Here is a 22,789-nt window from a genome sequence, read left to right as displayed (position 1 = left end):
ACCAGGGAAAAAAAAAATCAAAAGTAAAGGAAAAGGAAGAGGAAGCCAGAAGAAAAACACTCAACTCAAACTAGGTAGACAAAATCATACAAAGAGAGGAGCTAAGAACTGTTCGGTCTGCCACTTCCCACAGCCGTGAAGGATGAGGGTGTGGCTAGGTGGGCAAGCCTCCCTAGGGCATCACCTCCACCAGAGCCACAGCTAGTCCTAGGTCCGGCATCTGTCACCTCAAAGCAATTTTCAGACACCATTCATACAGCCTGAGTAACTGAGGCATGACCCAAACTTAATGAACTCTTCCCACCTATGCATCAGAGTGGCATTGCTGTCAGCAAGCTGATCAAATTCATAGAAGACAAAAAACCCAGATGAAAACAGTTTGGTTTGAGACACTTTCTAATCAAGAGCAAATAATTTTTCTTTCCAAAATAAAACATTTGCTTCCTAAGTCCATCCTTTTAAAATTACCACTCATAAATTACTCGTAGATTCTTCTATTTAGAATCCAGCACTAATCCCAATTTGAAATGATGGCATTTGCTTTCTGTCCAAAGCCCAGTGGGATCAGTGTTTTTAACTGTATCTGAAGCTTAAAATGAATCCTAACATGGTCAAGGACTACACTGTATTCAACTTTCAGAAACCTAGGTATTCTAATGAGATAATACATGAGGATTTATCCTACCCGAAGTCTCCTGTGGAGTGTCTTGATTTCCCTTTCCATGTCATGTTTTTGGTCCTGGAGTTTTTTAACTGTATCTGAAAACAGCACAGAAGTTTAAATATTTATTCTTAAAGCTGTGTCCCAAGGATTAATATAAAGGAAGGAGGTATTTAAGTATGACATTCAAAAAAAAGGTCATCCTGCCCAAAGACCTTTTAATACAAAACTTAAAAAGAAAAAAGGATGTTCAATCCAAGTATTAACCAACATTACTTTCTAAGGAAAATATCAAGTTTAAATCACAATTTCTGGATTGCTTCCTTCCTCAGTGTCTTAATTATGAAACAAAAAGTTAAGTAAAATCAATTGTTAAGAACACACACATTTTTGGCTCATAACCAATCAAAATAACACTGATTTCTATTAAAATGTGAACTTCTAATCAAAAGGGTTATTAAACTAAACTCATTATGAAAGCATAACTTTCTTTACACACTGGAATAAATTCCAGAAAAGTAGTGAATTAGCAAAATTTTTATAAGCTTAATTAGTTATCCTGGGGAGCTATTTACATTAATTCTATGGAAAAAAAGTCTTTTTCTAAAGTAAGTGATATATTCATAAAATAAATCAAAATTTCTCAAATTATTTCTTGAATATGAATTTTCCTCAAACAATTCCACTGTCACTGTAAACATTTAATGAGTACCACTAATATGCAAAGTACCGGTCTAGACAGAGTGGGAATGCAAACACGAAGGCACAGTCAGGGGCAGCCCAGGTGGCTCAGCAGTTTAGCGCCACCTGTGGCCCAGGGCCTGATCCTGGAGATGCGGGATAGAGTTCGGCGTTAGGCTCCCTGCATGGAGCCTGCTTCTCCCTCTGCCTGTGTCTCTGCCTCTCTCTCTCTGTGTCTCTCATGAATAAATAAATATCTTTTTTAAAAAAAGGCCCAGTGAGGCCCAGTGACCCTGGAACCAGAAATACATGGGAAGTCACATTCTATTTGGAGGTTCTGTTCAAAAGTCCATGCTTAAGAGGAAATGCTTTAGGAGGTGCCCACTGGTAACTGCCACCCAGTAAATTTATCACAGTTGGTTACTTTGACAGCTTAGGGACTGAGCATTTTCTTTTGGTCTAAGCACCAGAAAAGGCACTGACATCTGGTGACAAATATTCTGACTTTACCTGTCACCTTCTACTCCAGCAGAGCCCTATCCTTTCTGTGTTCCAACTCTGTGACTGTTGCTGCCAACACTTATATTTCTTTACACATCTGTCTTTACCACTAGACTGAAAACACTTCAAAGTCAGGAGCTATGTGGTGACTTCACAGCCCTAACACCTGGCACATGGTAGAGATACAAAATGGAATAAAGTATAACTACGTAAGCTAATGGAGGGAGCAAGAAGAAGCAATACAAAAATCAGAACCTAGGGGGATCCCTTGGTGGCTCAGTGGTTTAGTGCTTGCCTTTGGCCCAGGATCGAGTCCCACATCAGGTTCCCTGCATGAAGCCTGCTTCTCCCTCTGCCTGTGTCTCTGCCTTTCTCTCTCTGTGTGTCTCTCATGAATAAATAAATAAAAATCTTTTTAAAAATAAAATAAAAATAATAAAAAAATAAAATCAGAACCTAGGGTTTTTGTTTTGTTTTGTTTTTGTTGTTGTTGTTTTGTTGTTGTTGTTTTTAGAACCTAGGGTTTTAAAAAAAATATTCCATTGACAGAACTGTACTCTTTATTATCAGGGATATCACCACCACAGATACTAGTGTGTCTGAGTAAATATTCCCTCCTATTCCTTATACTTACTTAGTAGCAGGAACCTAGGCATAGTGAACACTTGCATGAGGTTATCATATGCAATCAAAAAATTGTCCTTAAGGAGCTCCTAGCTGGATTAGCTGGAGGAGCGTGAGACTCTTGATCTCAGGTTGTAGGTTCAAACCCCATGTTGGGTTTAAGATCACTTAAAAATAAAATCTTAAAAAAAAAAAATCTTCCTAGGGTGCCTGGGTGCCTCAATCAGTTGAATGACTGACTCTTGATTTAAACTCAGATCATGATCTCAGGGTCATGGGCTGGAGCCCCCCGTCAGCTCAAAGCTCAGCAGGGAGTCTGCTTCTCTCTCTCTCCCTCTGCACACGCCCTGTACTCATGTACTCTCTCGCTCTCTCTCAAATGAATAAAGCTTAAAAAAATCTTCCTTAAGCTAAAAAAATTATTAGCTTTTAATCAACACTCTTAAGTAGGAGTGTGTTGTCTTTTCTTAGACTGTTCATCTTCCCCTTCTCAGTTCCATCAAAAACCTGTTCTGCTGTAACCTCTGTGACATGATACCTTTAATTCAATATTGATACATTCATGTTCAGATATTTTAATAGTTTTCAATTTCTTTTTTTTTTTAGAAAGAGCACATGAGCCAGGGAGTGGGGCACAGAGGAAGAGGAGGAGAGAGAATCTTAAGCAGGCTCCGTGCCCAGCCTAGAGTCTGACACGGGGCTTGATCTCATGACCCTGAGATCATGACCTGAGCTGAAATCAAGAATCAGATGCTTAACCAACCAAGCCACTGAGATGCCCTCAGATATTATATACATGTAATTATATGTGTAATAATTATTACAAATATATAATGATGATATATTTTCTAAAGCTGGATAAAAAAATAAAGGAGATAAAACATGGGGGAAAAACTGGCCAATTTTGGTAGCCAGTAGTTAAGTCCCTCTCATTCATCATCACAAAACTGTTCAACAAAGTTGGGGCCTTTGAAATAAAAAGGGTTCAAAATTTACATTAACTCAATAAATACCTTATAGGTACCTACTTTGTAGCCAGCTTTTTTCTAGATGTTTAACATATAAGGGAAAGGGGAAAAGGATACAATCCTTACCCTCTTATAGACAGAAAAGAGGATGTTTTCATACAAAAAGGAATAAACTTTAAAGTCCATCTCTGTATAAGCTGCTTCTGACCTCATTTAATCTAGAAACTAAGGGTCAGAAGGGCCATTCAATTTGGTTGAGGGCAAAGTGGACACCAGTGAGTGAGTCCAATACCCTGACCCCTACTTCTGGAGCCAAGTATGACTCAAACCAGCATGGATCCTTGGCTCTCATATGACCTACATATAGATGAATTCAAAGTCTTGGTGAGGGATCCCTGGGTGGCGCAGCGGTTTGGCGCCTGCCTTTGGCCCAGGGCGCGATCCTGGAGACCCGGGATCGAATCCCACATCGGGCTCCCGGTGCATGGAGCCTGCTTCTCCCTCTGCCTGTGTCTCTGCCTCTCTCTCTCTCTGTAACTATCATAAATAAATAAAAAAATTAAAAAAAAACAAAAACAAAAACAAAAACAAAGTCTTGGTGATATTATCAGACTCAGATTAGAATGACAGTTTCTAGTGTTGGGAACATAGGAGTTACACCTTTCATTTACACTATATTTAAATGCAATCAATTTTTCTAATTAAAATAGGCAAGCAAAAAAGAGAGTGAATTTCTCCTCCTTGGCTAAAAAGTGTTCCTTTTCTGGTCACAAAGGATGTATATCTATCTATCTTTAGGTAATTCACATTAGACAAATGACAGCAAATCTTACTATGGCTCACTTTCAACATCTGGTGTTATCTTGATTCTCAGGTGACATTTTAAGCCACTTGGCCATCTTAGACTGGTCATAAAATCCCAGACTTCATTCATTTCTTTGGTTCTTATTCTTCCCTCTTTCTCGAACTCTACATTTATGGCCACATTATCACTGCTTTTAAAAGAGCATTCTTCCGTACTCAGGCTATGTCTTATTAATTCTCTTAAATAGAAAGGAAAGGAAGCTGGCAGCCAATGGACATATTTAGGCAGAATAAAGTACACTAAAGTGTCTCTAGGCAATTTGACTTAAACTTCATGAACCATAACTGTATTTCCACTTTGTAACATAAAGTATTAAAAATGACAACAGGCTTTTCCTCCTCGGAAACAAAGGAGTCTCTAAGTATGCTCTTGTTTTGAAGACTAGCTTAACAAAACTGCCGTTTGGCCCAATTAACGATCATATGAATGGGCAATGTTAGTCTTCAAGTCTAGGGCCACTAAATGCAGTTTCCTTCCTCCTCCAAGTTTTTCTAGTATGAGGGACACTGCCATCTACTGTCTTCAACTCAAAAGCAACATTACATTCTATCAAAGAACAGAAGAACTACTATTATCTCATTTTTAATTATAAATTAAAACTCAGTTTTACAATGTTATTTTTATTCTAGAAATCAAGTAATTGCTATTCTCATTGGTATTAGACCAACTGTGCTCCAAACAATTCTGGGCACTGCCCTGCCCATTTAATAATGGGATTCATAATCTTTTTTACCACCAAGACATTTCATTCCTGACAAAGAAGGAAAAAACAACCAGGCCTTCATTCTGGCCCAGTTACATGCCTATCACACATGCTGATGTTACCACTAGGCAAATACCATAATCACAAGCTCAACCTATGACTCCTGGGTCTGTAAAATCAATGAAAGCTCATAAGCAACCTTTCCTGCCCTCCAAATCCAAGAAAACCCTCAGGGTACTAATATCCCAGTGCTGTCATACCCTTACATCCAATCAAGTCCCTCCAACTAATATCAGGTGTAATTTCTAGAAAAAGGGAAAGGACAAGTGTAAATAATCAATTAAAATATCATGCCTTAGGGGCACCACGGAGTCTATCCAGCCCACCAGGCCACAGCTTTATCCCCAAACCAGAATTCCTGATGCTAAAAGGGGACACAGATGAGTTTAAAATGAACCATTTACTACTTTTTTTAAAAGAATTTTTAAAAAATATTTTATTTATTATTTATTTCAGAGAGAGTAGGTTGAGGGGAGCAGAAAAAAGGGGAGGGGTAGAGGGAGAGGAAGAAGCAGACTTCTCCCACTGAGCAGGGAGCCCAACATGGGGCTTGATCCCAAGACCCTGGGATCATGACCTGAGCGGAAGGCAACACTTAACCAACTGAACCACCCAGGCACCCCTGCTACTTTTATTTTTGTTTTTATTCCATATCCTCTGAAAAGTAGATAGAACTTTTCCCCTTTGATTCTAAAAGTAATGTATCCTCACAACAAAAAGTCTGGGAAACAGAAAAGGGTTGCAAAATTGGTATTACTCATGGGGTGGCTGGGTGGCTCAGTTACTTAAGTGTCTCTTGGTTTGGGCTCATGTATGATCTGATCTAGGGTTCCTGGGATCAAGTCCTAAGACTCCAAACTCAGTGGCAAATCTGCTTCTCTCCCCCTCTCCCTAGGTCTCCCCCCTACCCCTGGCTCATGTGTTCTCTCTCTTAAATAAATAAATCTTTAAAAAAGTAAAATAAAATAAATAAGATTACTCATTATTTACATTTGCATATATATCTTTCCAGACTTCATGTGGTAAATCTTTTTCTTAAAATGAGATTATAGTATTTAAATACTTCTTCATAAGCCTTTCAACTTAACAACAGATAAATGGATATTTATCAATAAATACAGATCTGCAGCACTATCTGATGGCTGTGTTAGTACTCCCTCAGTCAGATATATGATTTGTTTTAACAACCTCCTATTAGCAAACAGAATGGTTCTACAATTTTGGGTATAAACATGGTAAATGTCTTTACAAACTTGTTCATATATTACGTGAAGGCACATTTCTAGAAGAGGAAGAAGTAATGGACCGTTTGAACTATCGACAGGATGCATGTTAATCTGTTAGAAGGTTCCAGCTCAAGAATGCAGAAAATTTTTTTGAGAAGTCACCATGTTATAAAATTTAATGCATAGAATACACTGAAATTAGTATTTCTTAAGGAACATTATGCTGGCCACCGTTTCAGCATAATGTTGTATTTACAACTTTTATGATTTTAGTTACAGAAGTAATACATCTCATACTCTACTGTCCCATTACCTTCTTTATTCCATCTATGGCACTTTGTGCCATACACACACACCTGCCTAATTTGTCCTCACTGGTGTAATGACAGCCATAGTAGGGATGCACTGGGCACATGGGTTATTCACCTAGATCTCAACTGTTGAAAGTATAGGTAGTTTCCAAGTTTTTGTAGTAAGCACCAATTCTGCAACATACATATCTAAGTTTATATTTGCAAACTTATAAGAATGTTTCTAAAGAACAGATTTCTGGGGCAGCCTGGGTGGCTCAGCAGTTTGGCGCCACCTTCAGCCCAGGGCCTGATCCTGGAGACCCTGGATCAAGTCCCACATCAGGCTCCCTCCACGGAGGCTGCTTCTCTGTGTCTCTGTGCCTCTCTCTCTCTCTTCTCTCTCTCTCTGTGTGTCTCTCATGAATAAATAAATAAAATCTTAAAAAAAAAAAAAAAAAAGAACAGATTTCTGTAGGTGGATTGCTAAAGTACTGCTTACTTTAATTTTGAACAATACTCCAAAAGGCTGAAAGCAATTGATACTCCTTCCAACAGTACATGAGAGGGTCTTTTTCTCCTCTCTTACACACTATCAATCTCTTTTATTTTCCACACCTGCTAAGTGAAAATTGGCATCCTGCTTTACTTTGAGTTTCTTTGCTTTTTTTAGTGAAATTGAGGGTCTTTTTGTACCTTTTCTGCTTACCTATTAATACTTTTTTTGGCTAATGGGTTATCATAATATCACTGATGTATAGGATCTCCTTATATATTTGATATGTGTTACCAATTTCTCCCAATGTCCTTTATTTATGGTACTTTCATTTTGCTGAACTGAAAATTTCAATTATATACAGTCAAATATGAGACTTCCTTTATGGCTTCCCAGTATTCTTTAACATTTTTTCATTTAAGTAGGCTCTAGCCTGGAGCCCAATGCAGGGCTTGAACTCATGACCCTGAGATCAAGATCTGAGCTGAAATCAAGAGTCAGATGTTTAACGGACTGAGCTACCCAAGTGCCTCCTCCTAACATTCTTTAAAAAAAGCTTTTCCCACCACAGAATTATACAACTCTCCTCTGTTCCTTCTGCTACTTCTCTACTCTCAAGCCACCCTTGCTCACCACTGTAAGTAGTGTTCCATGTGAAAGTACAAGACCTGTGTTAGATGTCAGGCCCCAGCCCCCAATCTCAGGAACTATAGCAGGCATGAAAGAAGCTATACATAATTGCAAGCACACACAGAGCATTACTACACAAACACTAAGTGGTTGGTAAGTAAATTCATTGTAACTGATGGGTACATCACTCAAGCCATACCTGCGATCTCCCTGGTACCACTACCCTCAACACCAATCAGCTTTGGTTTGCTGGACTAATAGGAGTCAAATCATTAACTTCATTTCTTTGGGCTCAGCTGAGTTGCTTCCTTCTGCTATTTCTCTTTTAAGATACTAAAATGTCCAAGTCCTGGTTGGCCTTACTTACTTACAAAGGACAGGGATAACTAATATTAGTGACTTCGACTTCTACATGTTTCTCAACAATTATGAAAGCTACTGTTCTAAACATCGGCCTCTCTCCTCAATGCAACGACAGGCTAAAGGCTTTGCTGATGACACATGCCTACAGGGTATCTTCTTCCAGAGGTACAGGGACATTCAATGGATGGCTTCAATCGAGGCAACAGCGGGGCAGCCCCAATGGCCCAGCGGTTTAGCACCGCCTTCAGCCCAGGGCGTGATCCTGGAGACCCCGGATTGAGTCCCACAAGAGGCTCCCTGCATGGAGCCTGCTTCTCCCTCTGCCTGTGTCTTTGCCTCTCTCTGTGTGTGTGTCTCTCATGAATAAATGGATAAAATCTTTAAAAAAACAAACAAAAAAAAGGCAACGGGTAGGGGTGGGTATATGTGTGTGTGTGCACCTGTTTCACTGCTGGGCCAAACTGTCTTTCCCTATGTGTGGTCTTCGTTTCAAGACAACATGGCAGCCTGTCGTTACCTCAGGCATGGCTTTACTTCTCTTTCTGATACCAAAGTCATGGCAGGAGCCCCTGGCACCATATTCCCCAACTTATTTAGAAAAAGAATTCAAGCCTCGGGGCAAACACCAGAGCCAGCACTCTACAGAGGAGAGGGTGGTACAACTTCTGGCAATCCTTTATACCACAGCCTGAAACTGCTCCTGGTCCCAGGCCCTATGATTCCTGAGAAGGTCTTAGTACCCCAATCCCCAAAGTCTAACTGGGAACATCATTACTTATAGCTTCAGTATTCTCCTGCACAGATTTTTCTGCTGTTTGAGTTCTCGATATTCCCAATTCCATCTGCTATATATCTTCCAGAAGTTACTCAAAATTGTGGATCTACTGATGAAACCCCTCACCTACTTTCTATCTTTGATTTAGGCTCATTGTAATTTTTATATTACATGGCAGGACCAAGTCACTAAGACTTTGGGAGGGAAAGGAAGTATATGTGTGGCCTCAGGCCATTGTCTTGAACCAAAAGTCTCAACAGTATTGCTGAATGAATTTTACAACAGATCTTTCTAGTTTGGAATGTTAAATCCAAATACTATGAAAAAGTATGGCAGGCCAGGTCTAAGCAATATGGCACTGACATTATCTGGATACATATCAGGTTCTTTTTTAACAGTTTTTATTTCTCTGCTGATATCTGCTATTTATTCATTTATTGCAAGTGGATTTTCCTCAATGTCCTGGGTACAGTTACAACAGCTGCCTTAAAATCCTGTCCACAGGGCACCTGAGTGGCTCAGTCAGTTAAGCAACCCACTCTTGATTTCGACTCAGGTCACGATCTTGCAGTTGTGAGACTGATCCCCCACACTGGGCTCCCTGCTCAGCAGAAAGTCTGTTTCAGATTCCTTTCCTCTGCCCCTCACTCCACTTGGACACTTGTTCACTCTTTCTCTCTCAGATATATTTAAAAAATATATATTTAAAAAATAATTTAAAAGAATAAAAAAATAAAAAAAATAAAAAATAATAAAAATAAAAATAAATAAAAGCCTGTCCACTAATTCCAAAGTCAAGGTCATATTGGTGTGAGAAATGACTACTGGGGGATCCCTGGGTGGCACAGCGGTTTAGTGCCTGCCTTTGGCCCAGGGCGCGATCCTGGAGACCCGGAATCGAATCCCACGTCAGGCTTCCAGTACATGGAGCCTGCCTCTCCCTCCGTCTATGTCTCTGCCTCTTTCTCTCTCTCTCTCTCTCTGTGTGACTATCATAAATAAAATAAAAAAATAAAATAAAATAAAATAAAATAAAATAAAATAAAATACTACTAATGCATAGTTTCTTTTTAGGGTGATGAAAAAATTCTAAAATTAACTATGGTAATGTATGCTAAAATATTCTACAGGAGAAAAATCTCAATTTTCCAGAGCACCTGGCTGGCTCACTCAGTGGGGTGTGCAACTCTAGATCTTGGGGTTGAATTCAAGCCCCATGTTGATTGTAGAGATTACTTAAAAATAAAATCTTTTTTTAGGATTTATTTATCTGAGAGAAAGAGAGAGACAGCACAAGTGGGAGGAGCAAAAGGAGAGGGAGAGAGAATCTCAAGTGGACTTGGTGCTGAACACAGAGCCTGAGATGAGGCTCCATCCCAGGACCCTGAGGTCATGACCTGAGCTGAATCCAAGAGTCGGACACTTAACCGATTATGCCACTCAGATGCTCCCTTAAAAATAAAATCTTAAAAAAAAAAAAGAGAGAAGAAAGTCTCAATTTCTCAAGTAACAGCGTTCCCCGTTATCAAGTCCCTTATACCAAGTGCTGACTTAGCATCCATCAATCCCCAAGTGCTAGAATTCACTAAGAAATAAATTAACTCTTATCAGACTATAGAGATAGAATAACGAGTTTCAATTAATACATAAATCTTGTTTGGATCCTGGTTCCTATAGAAAACTAGAAGAGACATTTTGGGGACAGCTGAGAAAATGTGAATATGAGCTATCAGAATTATGGAATTATGCCAAATATTACTAGATATGATTAGGAGAAGAATATTTAGGGGTTGCATACTACATGTCATGAGGTCTATAATGTGCTGTTAGCTGGTTGTTAACACACACACACACACACACACACATGGAAGGCAAATATTGCAAAACATTAATAACTATCAATTCTAGGCAATGGGTGCTAACTGTACCACGCTGCCAAGATTTCTGGATATTTGAACTTTTCATTTCAAAATAATTGGGGGTGGGGCTACATGGCTAAGAAGAAATTTCATTCAGGATTTTCAGCCACTTCATAATTAAAATCCACATACAGTTAACAGAATTTTTATTTTCACAATGATTTTTCATCCCAGGAATCCTGATCAGCTAACATTTTTCTACCTATTGCCCCAATAACCACATGATGTCACTCTTTCCGTGTTCAAATCAAAAGTCTTGCAAGGGAAAAAGCTGTTATCAGTACTTAACGGAAAATGCACTCAACTTCCAAGTTAATCTGAAAAAATTTAGAACTTTTTACATTTAGGAAATAGAGTTAGATAAATCCTCTCAGTTCAGAAACAATGAAATACAGACTAGACATAAATGTTAAACTGGAAGTTTTTAAAAATTTCAGATAAGAAAGTTTTATCTGTAGGACTATCACTGTCTCCAAGAAAACAGTCTACGGTCAGCTACTTCAGTATCCAAATGTCTCAGAATGTTCCAAATAACCCTGGGGTCAAACCACAAAAGCCGGGCCAACTAGCCAGAGCTCAGAACTGCCTCAAGACATGTTTAGGAGGACTCCTGCAGATGACCCACTCTCTCCTGGAACTAGTTCAAACCTCCCCACCTCTGCAGCAATAGCACATGAGATCTGGCACAATGCTGTGTTTGCTGTCAAGGAAAAATACACTGTCAGAGCCCAATGGAGCAGTATCATGAACCACAAGATTTAAAAGCTTTAACCAATGTATCCAAAATAATCATTTCCATTCTTTTTGTCCCCACCTAGGTATCATTAAAGTGTATTACAACTTAAAATCTGCTAACATTTGAGGAATCTAAGATGCATTATTTGGAAATAATTCCAAATTTACGAAAAGTTGCAAAAACTGGTACAAAAAGCACCCATATACCATTTTCCTCAGATTTGCCTATGTTAACAGTTTACCCACCTGTTTTCATTATTTGCTATCTTGTATCCCTATTTATCAGTCTCTATCTATCTCTGATGTTTTTCTTGAACCCTTTAAGGATATACATCATGGTCCTTTACCCCTAGATATATTTTGTGTGTGGTTCCTAAGTATAGGAACAGAAATACAGCATAGATATCAACTTCATAAATTTATACATATGTTTATCTAGCATCCACTTTTGAACAGTTTTGTCATACCATCCTTTATGGCATTCTCCCTATAGCACTAGACCCAGGCTAGGCACAGGTATTGCATTTAATTGTCATGTCTCCCTAGGCCCTTTTAATCCAGAATTTTCCATAGCTTTTATGACATCTTGTGTTTTTAGTAAAACATTCTTATTTTTTGTCTATTTCATGTTTCTTTATGATTAGCTGAAGTTATGCCTCAGCCAGAATATGGCCCAGCTGATACTGAGTCCAATTCTGTGTGCCTCTGTCACTTACACAATCACTCAGTCCAGTGTTGCCCAATTTTTCACTGTATAATTTCTGGTTGTTTCTTTTTCCTCACTTGCAACATAATAAATAGTCTGTGGAAAGACATTTTAAGATCACCCGAATTTCTGCTCCTCATCAAACTGTCAACACAGAAATGCTCTGTACTATTCTGGCAACTTTTTTATAAGTCTGAAATAATGATAAAATAGTTTGAAAAAACTTAAAGCAACTTAAAATCAGAGTTTCAATTCTATCAGATCATAAAATCTCCTTGGTAGGGAGGAAAATCAGATAATAAATAAAAACCTATGCCTTACACATAAGATTATGAAGAACGGGTTTCTTTTGTCTTCGTGTGTTTGCAATCACTAGAAGTAAACAATAAATGGCTTTTCCTAAGACCTAGAAAAATATAGTAACAATCAGCTTTTCCGTTAAATAACTTTCCATAAACACGCACAGTTTTAAAGCAATGGTTCCACTTAACAGTTTCTCCTTAGGAACAAGACTATCACCTAATGTATGAAATATGCTTTGCCACATGCATATTTCTGCGGGCCACCGTGTGTGCACCAGAGTGCACAGAGTGACCAATTTTCATTCTGTTTACTGAATGAGAACTATCCCCACTCGTTAACATGGGAAGGACAAAACAAAAAGGAATGAAAAGTTCCCCTATCACTTACTCTCTAAATCAGAAATAATAAGGTTGTCGTGGAGTTTTACAGCTCGGTGTTGTTCTACTTCATCTTCAAGTTCAAAGATGGTTTCTTTCATGTCGCTCCTTTCTGTCTCTTTTTCTTCTAGCTCTGATCTTAGTTTCTCTAATGTCATATTCAATTCTTCTATTTGTTTCTTAGCTTCTTCTTGGAAGGCTCGGTATTCATCTTCAACCTATATAGAATTGATAGCATGGATTAGAAAAGTTAAGAGCTTCTTTAAGATAAATTCTAGAATGGAAGTATACACTGTTCCAAAGAAAGCCAAACATGAATTCCTAGGTATGAACTAAAACCACCTGTATAACTGTTTAAAAGTATGAAAAAGTACAATAATATAAGATTTTATGCAATATGTGTAAGCATATTTGTTGCTACATCACTGACAAATTATATTAACATAACACTATACTTAACTAGATTATTTATGAGGAAATTTTGGAAATTTTCTCTTCTCCAAAGTTTGGACCAAAGGCAAGCATTTGGTTAGTAATTAACATCCATTCCCAACAACAATAAAAAGATGTCTGATGTGTGACAGCTTCATTACCAAAATAAAAATGGAAAAAAATTCTCAAATTCTCAAATACTGTCATTGCAAAAGTATCAGCTCAAAGTGCCCTCCAACATACATGCTCCAACAAATAATATATCCCCTAAACTGTATCACTAAACGTCATCACTAAAAGATTAAGATCTAAATTATTTAAATTTTGTCCAAAGATATATTAATGTGTCTTACTTTAAAAATCACTGCACTAAAATAGGAAATAAAATGTAAGATAGAATAATTGGATAACTCATGTAAACAAACACTACACCGGCAATCACACGTGGCACAGACCCTTGGCCGGTGTGCCAGCAACCCCGGGCTCTAGGTTCTGCATAAGTCCTCATTATCATGCTAGGGGTAAAACAAGGGGGCTGGACCCATGACCTCTAAGGTCCTCACCACCAATAAGACCTAGTCCTCTAAGGAATAGGAGCGGGCAGCCCGGGTGGCTCAGCGGTTTAGCGCTGCCTTCAGCCCAAGGCGTGATCCTGGAGACCCAGGATCAAGACCCAGGATCAAGGCCCACGATGGGCTCCCTGCATGGAGCCTGCTTCTCCCTCTGCCTGCCTCTCTCTCTCTCTCTCTCTGTCTCTCATGAATAAATAAATAATTTTTTAAAAAAAGGAACAGGAGCCTCTGTACTCCAAAAATATTTTAAACTCACAACAGAATTCTATTTGAAAAACTATAACCACAGGAAAAGACAGGGTAGACATTGCTGATCCCAAAGACTAAACTGCTAGCTCTATCTTTTCTCTGTCAAAATACATTCGAGATAAGGAGGTAAAATTGCACAACACGATCCCCTGGGCACACCCAGACTATGAAAAATTCTGTTGTCATTTTAGTCCCTTTATCTCAGAGGTAGGAAAACAGTAGTAAAACACAAGTGAGTGAAAGTGAACTATTTTAAAAATACTTTAGACTGGGGGTGCCTTGGTGGCTAAGTTTGTTAAACATCTGCCTTCAGCTCAGGTCATGATCCCAGAGTCCCAGGATCAAGCCCTGCATCAGGCTCCCTGCTCAGCAGTGAGTCTGCTTCTGACCTCTAGACCTCTGCCCCTCACCTCACTAGTGCTCTCTCTCAAATAAATAAAATCTAAAAAAAAAAAAAAATACTTTCGATTGTATCCCAATAAAAGAAAAACCATTCTCGAGCTTTAAAACAAAATCAGCAGGATGCCTAGGTGGCTCAGCGGCTAAGCGTCTGCCTTTGGTTCAGGGCATGATCCTGGAGTCCTGGGATCGAGTCCCACATCAGGCTCCCTGCGTGGAGCCTGCTTCTCCCTCTGCCTGTGCCTCTGCCTCCCTCTCTCTCATGAATAAATAAAACCTTCAAAAAAATAAAATAAAATCTGCCTTAAAAAAGTGAATGACATATCACCCAAGCAATACTAGTTTTCAGTAAGCGTGGTGTGTACTGAAGCTGCATAATGCTGATCCAGAACATTTTATCTACTTAAACAATACCTTTGCAATGGTATCCTGCAATCGATTGGCATCATTTCGTGTGTGAGCTAGATCTTCCTGCAGGCTACTAGCCAGAGTCTCTGCTTTTTCTTTGTCCAGCCTAACACTCTCCAGAAGATCCTGAATATCAGATTTGTCTCCAGAGTTATGGATGGAATACAGCTCTGCCACTTTCTGCTTTTCATTCTCCAGCTGGGCCTTTAGGCGATTCATCTCTATCTGATCACTGGCCACTGTGGCTTTATACTCTTCTAATGTGGCTGCCAAGGCTGCTTTACCCTTCTGCTCAGACTCAATAATACGCTCCATATGGTGATTGCGTTCTTTGAGTGCCCCTATCATTTCTTGAGCCTCCTTGTTGTCTTGTTCTGCCATCTTCAAAGTATTGCTTAAATGTTGTTGGACACCAAGAAGCTGCTCTCGTTCAAAACGGGCATTCTCTGCTAGATCCATATAACGTTGCTCTAATTCCATATAGCGTCCGCTTTTCACATCCTCATCTATGACATAAGAAATGTGATGCTCATCGAGAAGAGAGCGGAAATACTCAATTTGTCGGCTAAAGTGTTCCAACTTATCACTCTGTTGACATAAAGACTCCATAAGAATAACCTTCTCTTCTCCAAGCCTTTCATTTTCACTATTCAGTTCCTGGGTTATCTGCTGTAAATCAGCTAGCTCTTGCAGAGTTGCCTGAAGTTCCTCACTCGTGCTGTGTTGGTTCTCTTCCATCTGGTGTATCCGTTCTGTCAAGCAAGCGACAGACACTTCGCTCGCATTGCCACTGCTCCCCTTCCGGGAGCGCTCTATGCTCGGAATGCCTTCGGACTCTGAGGACGATGGTGCGTCCAGGGCATCATCGCTCGATGTGAGGGGCTGGTACACCTCACTGCACTCGCTGTCTAGGTTGTCCATAGAGTTACTGTGCTGGTGGTCCATGAGGGTATTTTCATCCTGACTCAAGAGATCCTCCACTGAGCCAGGGGCAGAGCCTTCCACCGAAGAGGTCAGGGTCCCTCCTCCATCACTCTGGTTGCCAGGGGTGATTTCTGGGCTCAGGGACTGATAACCAAAGAGTTTTTCAGAATTGTCTAACCTCTGCTCTAGGGAAAAGCCCAGCGCATTCAACCTGTCCTTTAACATTCTGTTTTCGTTTTTCAGCTGGTTGAGTTCTTCCCGGATGGCAGTATTCTGTTCCTGCAACTGCAGTAAAGTGGACTCGACGTCAGTTGGCTGGTGAGCAATGATGGCTTCCTTCTCAGATTTTTCATCACCCTCAGAATGATCCTCATTAATGCCCAGCTGAGCACGCATGTCTCGGAGTTCATTTCTCAAATGTAAGATTTCCACGTCTTTGGTTTTTGCCAGTGTGAGAAGATCTTTCACTTTGGCTTCCAAAGCAGCTTTGTCACTGATCTGGTTGTCCGACTTGGACTTGCTCATACGAACGTCACATTCTGTAGTAGTGCGACTGCGGGAACGCTTGGCCAATGCCACATCATTAGCTCCCTGACCCGCCGAAGGTAGTTTTTTGCTCTGGTTTAGTCGGGTTCGCTCACGTAATCTTTCTCTAGTAGAACTGGATTCTTTATTACCTATGGAAGTACTCCGCTTGGTTGAAGAACTTGTGCCTTAATGTTTAAAACAAAGAATGTAAGGCAAAAACATTAGCAAGGAGGCATACAGGTTATATCAGAGAAAATCTAGAGACCCTCACGTGGATTCTGACCCACATTAATCTTGTCTTATATTCTGGTTACTGTAAAATCCTATTTCCTCAAGACCAGATCATTCATCTTTTAATTATCAATGAAAAAGAAGTTATACACTGAAATGGACACTTCAAAAGGTGAATTTTACAAAATGTGAATAGTATCTCAATAAATTAAAATTATAACTAAAAAGTTACACATTAACTCAAATCCTAAACCATGGTTTTAAACAGGTAGCCAGGGACCTAACATTCCAGGGCAAGCTAGACAGATGAAGCGGATGCTAGGATTAACTAGTCAGGTAGCAAATTAACTGTAAATCAGATGGTAAAGAAAGATCAGAGATGAGCAATAAGGGAAAGGCAGCCTCTGGACAAACCAAAAATCTAAGCTACCTACAATAAACACAAAAGTATGATCAAAATTTTTTAAAAAGTGTGATAAAAATAAGTGCAAAAAGTTCTTCACATCGTAGAATGCCACATAATAGTACCAATAACATTAGTTATAATATAGCTACTTAGCATTTATTTTACAAACACAGATGAACACCTCATATTCATTAATTTATAGAAGTCTCATTGTTAACATAATGAAGAAACTCACACAGAGATGTTAAATAATTTGCCAACATCTCACACGTAATAAGTGATTGGGCTAAGATTCAAAAACAGGCAAGGAATCTGGCTCCAGAATCTGCAACTTAAGTAAGTAGTATTTTATGCTGCCTCCCAAAATGTTAGAAAACAATAACTATTTATGTTAACTAATGATGGCATATTATCAAATATGCTACAGGAACCACTATTACCTGACTACTAAAATTCTAAACCTGTGAAAATTGACATAATCACATGTTTAATACACAAAGAACAAGAATATGCTTACCTATAAACATTTAAGAAATAATTTGCTGCTTTTTATTTTGAAAAATAAAATCTAGACCTATTCAGTAAGAATTCTGTAAGAATCTGCTAGTTTTTTATGTGGCAGGCACCAGGCTACAGAAGTATGAGGAAGCAAAAGATTGATATGGTATAGGAAATAGCCACTAATTCTGGCAAGGATCAGGTGTAAAGCAGGGGAGGGCATTCTGGCCAGCCACAGGACAGGACGAGGAAGCAGAAGTGAACAAGACACATAGTAAGGAAAAGTAAGGTCACACAATTAATGCAAGCAGCAGGGGAAGTTTTTATGGGGCCCTGAACGCCAAGGGAACTTTTAGTGAGTTCCACAGTAAATGTTCAATAAATGTTCTGGAGCAGGGAAGACATATAGGGAATGGCATTTTTATGAAAATGAACCCAGAGGCTGCTAAGTGAAACCTCTGAGAAAGAAGAGAGGCCAAGGAGGAGGGGGGTGAGGCAGAGCAGTTAGAGTAAAGGAGGGCCTACATTTGGGGAGTGAGATGGGGATCTCTGCAAGAATAGAGAAGGAATGATACATCTGTAACAGATTTACGCAGTAGAAAGAAGATGAGAAACAATTGCAAATGGAGACCAAAAAAGGAAAAGGGTGGTATAACCAGAAGTATTCATTCTCTACCCCATTTCTGTAAACAGTACCAAACATCCTTCTTTTCCAAACCAAAACCCATCCTAAGAAGGAAAAGATCTGGGCAAGCCTGAGAGAAAAAAGGAAAAAGCAGTCAGTAATGAGGAGAGGGACTGATAACACCCCAAAAGGAAAGGAGAGGTAAAGAACAAGAAAGTAAGAGACAGAACATAACAAAGACAAGCTTCCCATCTGGGATTAGTGTGCCCAGTGGGCAGATGAAGAATGTGAGTTACAGACACATGAACAGGTCTTAGAGAAGTCACGAGGAGTACATAAACGTACAGCAGATCCACTGAAGAGTTAAGGATGTTTTCAGGAGATGAATTGTGTCCTCCAAATTCATGTGTTGAAGCCATAACCCCCAGTACTTCAGAATGTGACTGTATTTGGGAGTAGAGTGATAACTTAAAGTGGTACCTATATTAACATGGGGTTTGTTACAGTGAGCCCTAATCCAATCTGACTGGTATCTTTATAAGGAGAGGAGACCAGGACACAGACACAGAGAGAGGGATGACCAGACAATGAAGAGACAACCAACAAGCCAAGGAGGCCTCAGAAGAAATCAAACCAGCGGACACCTTGATCTCAAACTCCCAGCCAGTTTTGGTGAGAACTACGTGTCTGTTATTTTTTTTTTTTTTTAAGATTTTATTTATTTATCCATGAGAGACACAGCAAGAGACAGAGACATAGGCAGAGGGAGAAGCAGGCTCCCTGCAGGAAGCCCGATGCGGGACTCGACCCCAGGACCCCAGGATCACGCCCTGGGCCAAAGGCAGACGCTCAACCGCTGAACCAACCAGGCATCCCTACGTGTCTGTTATTTAAGCCATGCAGTCTGTATTTTGTTAGGGGACCCCAGCAAACTTAATACAGAGGTACAAAGCTGCCTCCGGTAGGACAATACATACAGGGAGGAGATAAGTGAATTCAGACTGTGAGGGGAGGTAGCATTTGTCAGTGGGGAACCTGGGTCCAAATGTGAGGTATCTCTCCCAGTAGATTCTAAAAGCTGGAAATAGGAAAAGATACAGATGGTATTAGAGTACTTATCTTCCTTCTTACCACAAAAGCTGCAGTGTTAAGTGTGGCGATGACCTCAGGCTTGAAAGTAAAAGACTCAAGGGACAGTCCTTACTCCATCAGCTCTACAGCCTGGTACAAACTATTACGGTACCCAATAAATATTTTCTGAACAAATGAATGCAAGGCCTTAGGCAAGATACTTAAGTATCTTTAAGTGCTTGAAGCATAGCTCTCACATCTCTAAAATGAAGATAGCAGCCTCTACCTCAAAGGGCTATAGTGAGGATAAAATGGAACGGTGCCTGGTGTTAACAGTGCCTTCCATGTTTCCTCCTTGTGATCATACCATATGACTAATATAATTAACCTCGGAACATGATCTGAGATAGAAGGATGAGTCCACAGAAGGTCAAAACAGGAGAGAGGACAGTAGGTACACCTGGGTTAGGAAAAAGTCTAATACACACACAAGGAGCTAACAGCCTAAATAATGATGATAAAGAAGGTCTGCTACATTTTTGACAATGTGCTTCCATCAGCTGCATTACAAATATGTGATCTTTGGATGCCTGGCTGTCTCAGCCAGTGGAGTATGTGACTCTTGATATTGGGGCTGTAAGTTCAAACCTCATGTTGGGTGTAGAGATTACCTCAAAATAAAATCATTTAAATAAATAAACAGGGGGATCCCTGGGTGGCTCAGTGGTTTAGTGCCTGCCTTCAGCCCAGGGCTTAATTCTGGAGTCCCGGGATCGAGTCACGCATCGAGGTCCCTGTGTGGGGCCTGCTTCTCCCTCTGCCTGTGTCTCTGCCTCTCGCTCTCTCTGTGTTTCTCATGAATAAATAAATAAAATCTTTTAAAAAATAAACAAACAAACAAACAAACATGTGGATCTTGTGTTTCCTGGAACTTCTGAAGTTTTTTTCTGTAAGTATAAGAAGTAAAATATAGGGACGCCTGGGTGGCTCAGCGGTTGAGCGTCTGCCTTTGGCTCAGGTCATCATCCTGGAGTCCCAGGATCGAGTCCCACATTGGGCTTCCTGCATGGAGCATGCTTCTCCCTCTGCCTATGTCTCTGCCTTTCTCTCTGTGTCTCTCATGAATAAATAAATAAATAAATAAATAAATAAATAAATAAACAAACAAACAAAACCTTTAAAAAAAAAGAAAAGTAAAATTTGATAGTGTTATTCCTTAGACTACAGGAGGAGTTAACTTATGGACTCCATCAATCTAAAGCCAAACTGCTGCTAATGAATGAAGAACAAACGGTGGAACAGGAATGAATGGATCCAGGCACTGATCGTCAAAGGCTGCTAACATTGAGGCAAGACAGACAGCAAAATGAGGTGCTACTGGTGGATAGACAACTACTATGTATGAAGGAGTTTGGGGGGAGAAAAAGGAACCTGAATCTGTCCCATCAAGGCTCTAGATCCAACGACATTAACAGTAAATGAACAAAGGAACATGATCAAGGACACCAAGGGGATATAACACCAAAATCCAAGTCACAGGAAAATGTAAGTCAAATAACTAGTTTCTATAAAATTTAAATTGTAAGAAAAAGAATTGGTTTAAGAAAGATTAACAATTATTATATATGGACCTTAAGTGAATTCTGATCCACAGACAGTTAATTATACATAAGAAAAGTTTATGAAAAAGTTGGAACTTTGAATAAGTATTTCTTTATATTTATGATTTGAGGAATGATTAATAATTATTTTAAGGGCTGATAATGGCAACATGATTATATTTTTAGGGGAATCCTTATCTTTCAAAAATAATTATATATTTGTGGATAAAATTATAGGACACCTAGAATTTGCTTCAAAATAATGAGGGAAGTGGGTATCAAGAAATTAAGACTGGCCATTAGTTGATAAGGGTGATGAGTACATGGGGTTGAAATACAAATACTTTTGTCCATGCCCAATATTTTCTTTAATCAACAGAACCCCTTAAATACCACTGTACTCTGCCATTCAAACAAAAAAGCAGTTTAACTCTTACTCTGAATGTTGCCCATACCTGTGCTGATCTTGGACTTGTTCTCCACAGTGGTCATGGCAGGGGCCGAGGCTGAAGATCCTGTGGAAGGGCAGGTGCTTTTCTTTCCTTTAACACCATTAGTCACTGTCACCCCTCCAGCCATTCCAGCTAAGAGGTCATCACTGCTCTTGGTCTAGAGGCAACAGAAAATAAATTGACTAGATGATGAAGCAAAAGTAAATAATATTTTAAGACTAAACAAAGCTCTTGGTTTTTACATCGAATTCAAGATCAAGAGCTCTATAAAGATTTTCTGACAGTTACCAAGCAGTACTTCATACTGCACTTCAGAAAAAGAACCTCTTTACTGGTTTATAAATAATCACACATATGAAATATGAAAATCATATATGTAATCGAAGATTTTATGGAAGCCTACTGGGCACCCACACGTGCCAGTCAGTGAGAGATAGGAAACAGTGAAGACATCCTCTTTGTTACTCTTTCATCTAGGACAGGACTTATAAATCATATGAGCATTACCACACAGGCTCTGAGGAAAAGTTCTATAATGCCACAGAAAATGCCATCCTGTAATTTCTAGAGAGAAATACCCCTGGGAATCAGAAATAATTTTTACTGCTTTAAAGTAAAGCACTGGGCAGCCTGGGTGGCTCAGCGGTTTAGCGCCACCTTCGGCCCAGGGTGTGATCCTGGAGACCTGGGATCGGGCCTGCTTCTCCCTCTGCCTGTGTCTCTGCCTCTCTCTCTCTCTGTTTCTCTTATGAATAAATAAATAAAATCTTTAAAAATAAAATAATAATAAAGTAAAGCACTGATGGAGCCATTATTTTGAAATTTACTCTTTTCACCTGACCTAATTTTTTTAGCAGTCTAATTTAGGCCAAAATTGAAAGATTTTTTTTTTTTTTAAAGCTTAGGTAATATATAAATAAAAACTAGGGAATTTAAGGTTAGAGTGAGGGTTAGTCAGCCTAAATGATCATATTGCTTGAGAAAGAGCCTTTGTAATACTTATTTATATTTTACAGACTGAAGAAAATACGAGCTTTTTAAAAAGAATATAAGCATCAACTATACTTCAATTAAAACAAAAACAAAACAAATACTGTGTGATGGGGTGATAATGTGATGGGGTATAAAATTATTAAAGAAAAATGGTGAAAAAATCTTTTTACTTCTAGGAATGAAAGAACATAGAGGGGTTAAAAAACTGAAAAAAAGAAAAACTACTTTTAAAAAAATTAATTAAATTTGAGAGAGAGAGCATAAGCAGGAGGTACAGAGGGAGAGAGAGAGAGAATCTCAAGCAACTCTGCACTGAGCACATAGCCCAATGAGAGGGTCAGTCCCCAAACCCAGAGATCATCTGAGCTGAAATCTAGGCTCAGATGCTCAACCAACGACTGAGCCATCCAGAGACCCCAAGAAAAACTACTTTTTAATAAAAAAGAACCAAAAAGTTTTGTCCTTTTAAGGTGAAAGCATAAGTTAGCCAACTGATTTATTACTGTTATCTATCTGG

The 22,789-nt window shown here is 39.3% G+C and overlaps 1 protein-coding gene across 7 annotated transcripts in view; it reads right to left on the bottom strand.

The window, feature by feature from the left end:
- The window catches only part of SPECC1L (sperm antigen with calponin homology and coiled-coil domains 1 like), a 132,066-nt gene that overhangs the window by 65,234 nt on the left and 44,043 nt on the right, over positions 1 to 22,789 (bottom strand). For all 7 annotated transcript variants that reach the window (XM_077874485.1, XM_077874492.1, XM_077874486.1 and 4 more), the window contains 4 exons: positions 21,283 to 21,436; positions 14,950 to 16,580; positions 12,894 to 13,101; positions 686 to 759 (listed from right to left, as the gene is read on the bottom strand). In XM_077874485.1, coding sequence (XP_077730611.1) covers positions 686 to 759; positions 12,894 to 13,101; positions 14,950 to 16,580; positions 21,283 to 21,436 — 2,067 coding nt within the window. The remainder of the gene's footprint in view (positions 1 to 685; positions 760 to 12,893; positions 13,102 to 14,949; positions 16,581 to 21,282; positions 21,437 to 22,789) is intronic.

This window comes from Canis aureus, chromosome 27, assembly GCF_053574225.1.
Source record: "Canis aureus isolate CA01 chromosome 27, VMU_Caureus_v.1.0, whole genome shotgun sequence".
Classification (NCBI taxonomy): domain Eukaryota; kingdom Metazoa; phylum Chordata; class Mammalia; order Carnivora; family Canidae; genus Canis; species Canis aureus.
The sequence above is the reverse complement of the archived record's forward strand: the minus strand, read 5'-3'. Positions and strand labels throughout refer to the sequence as shown.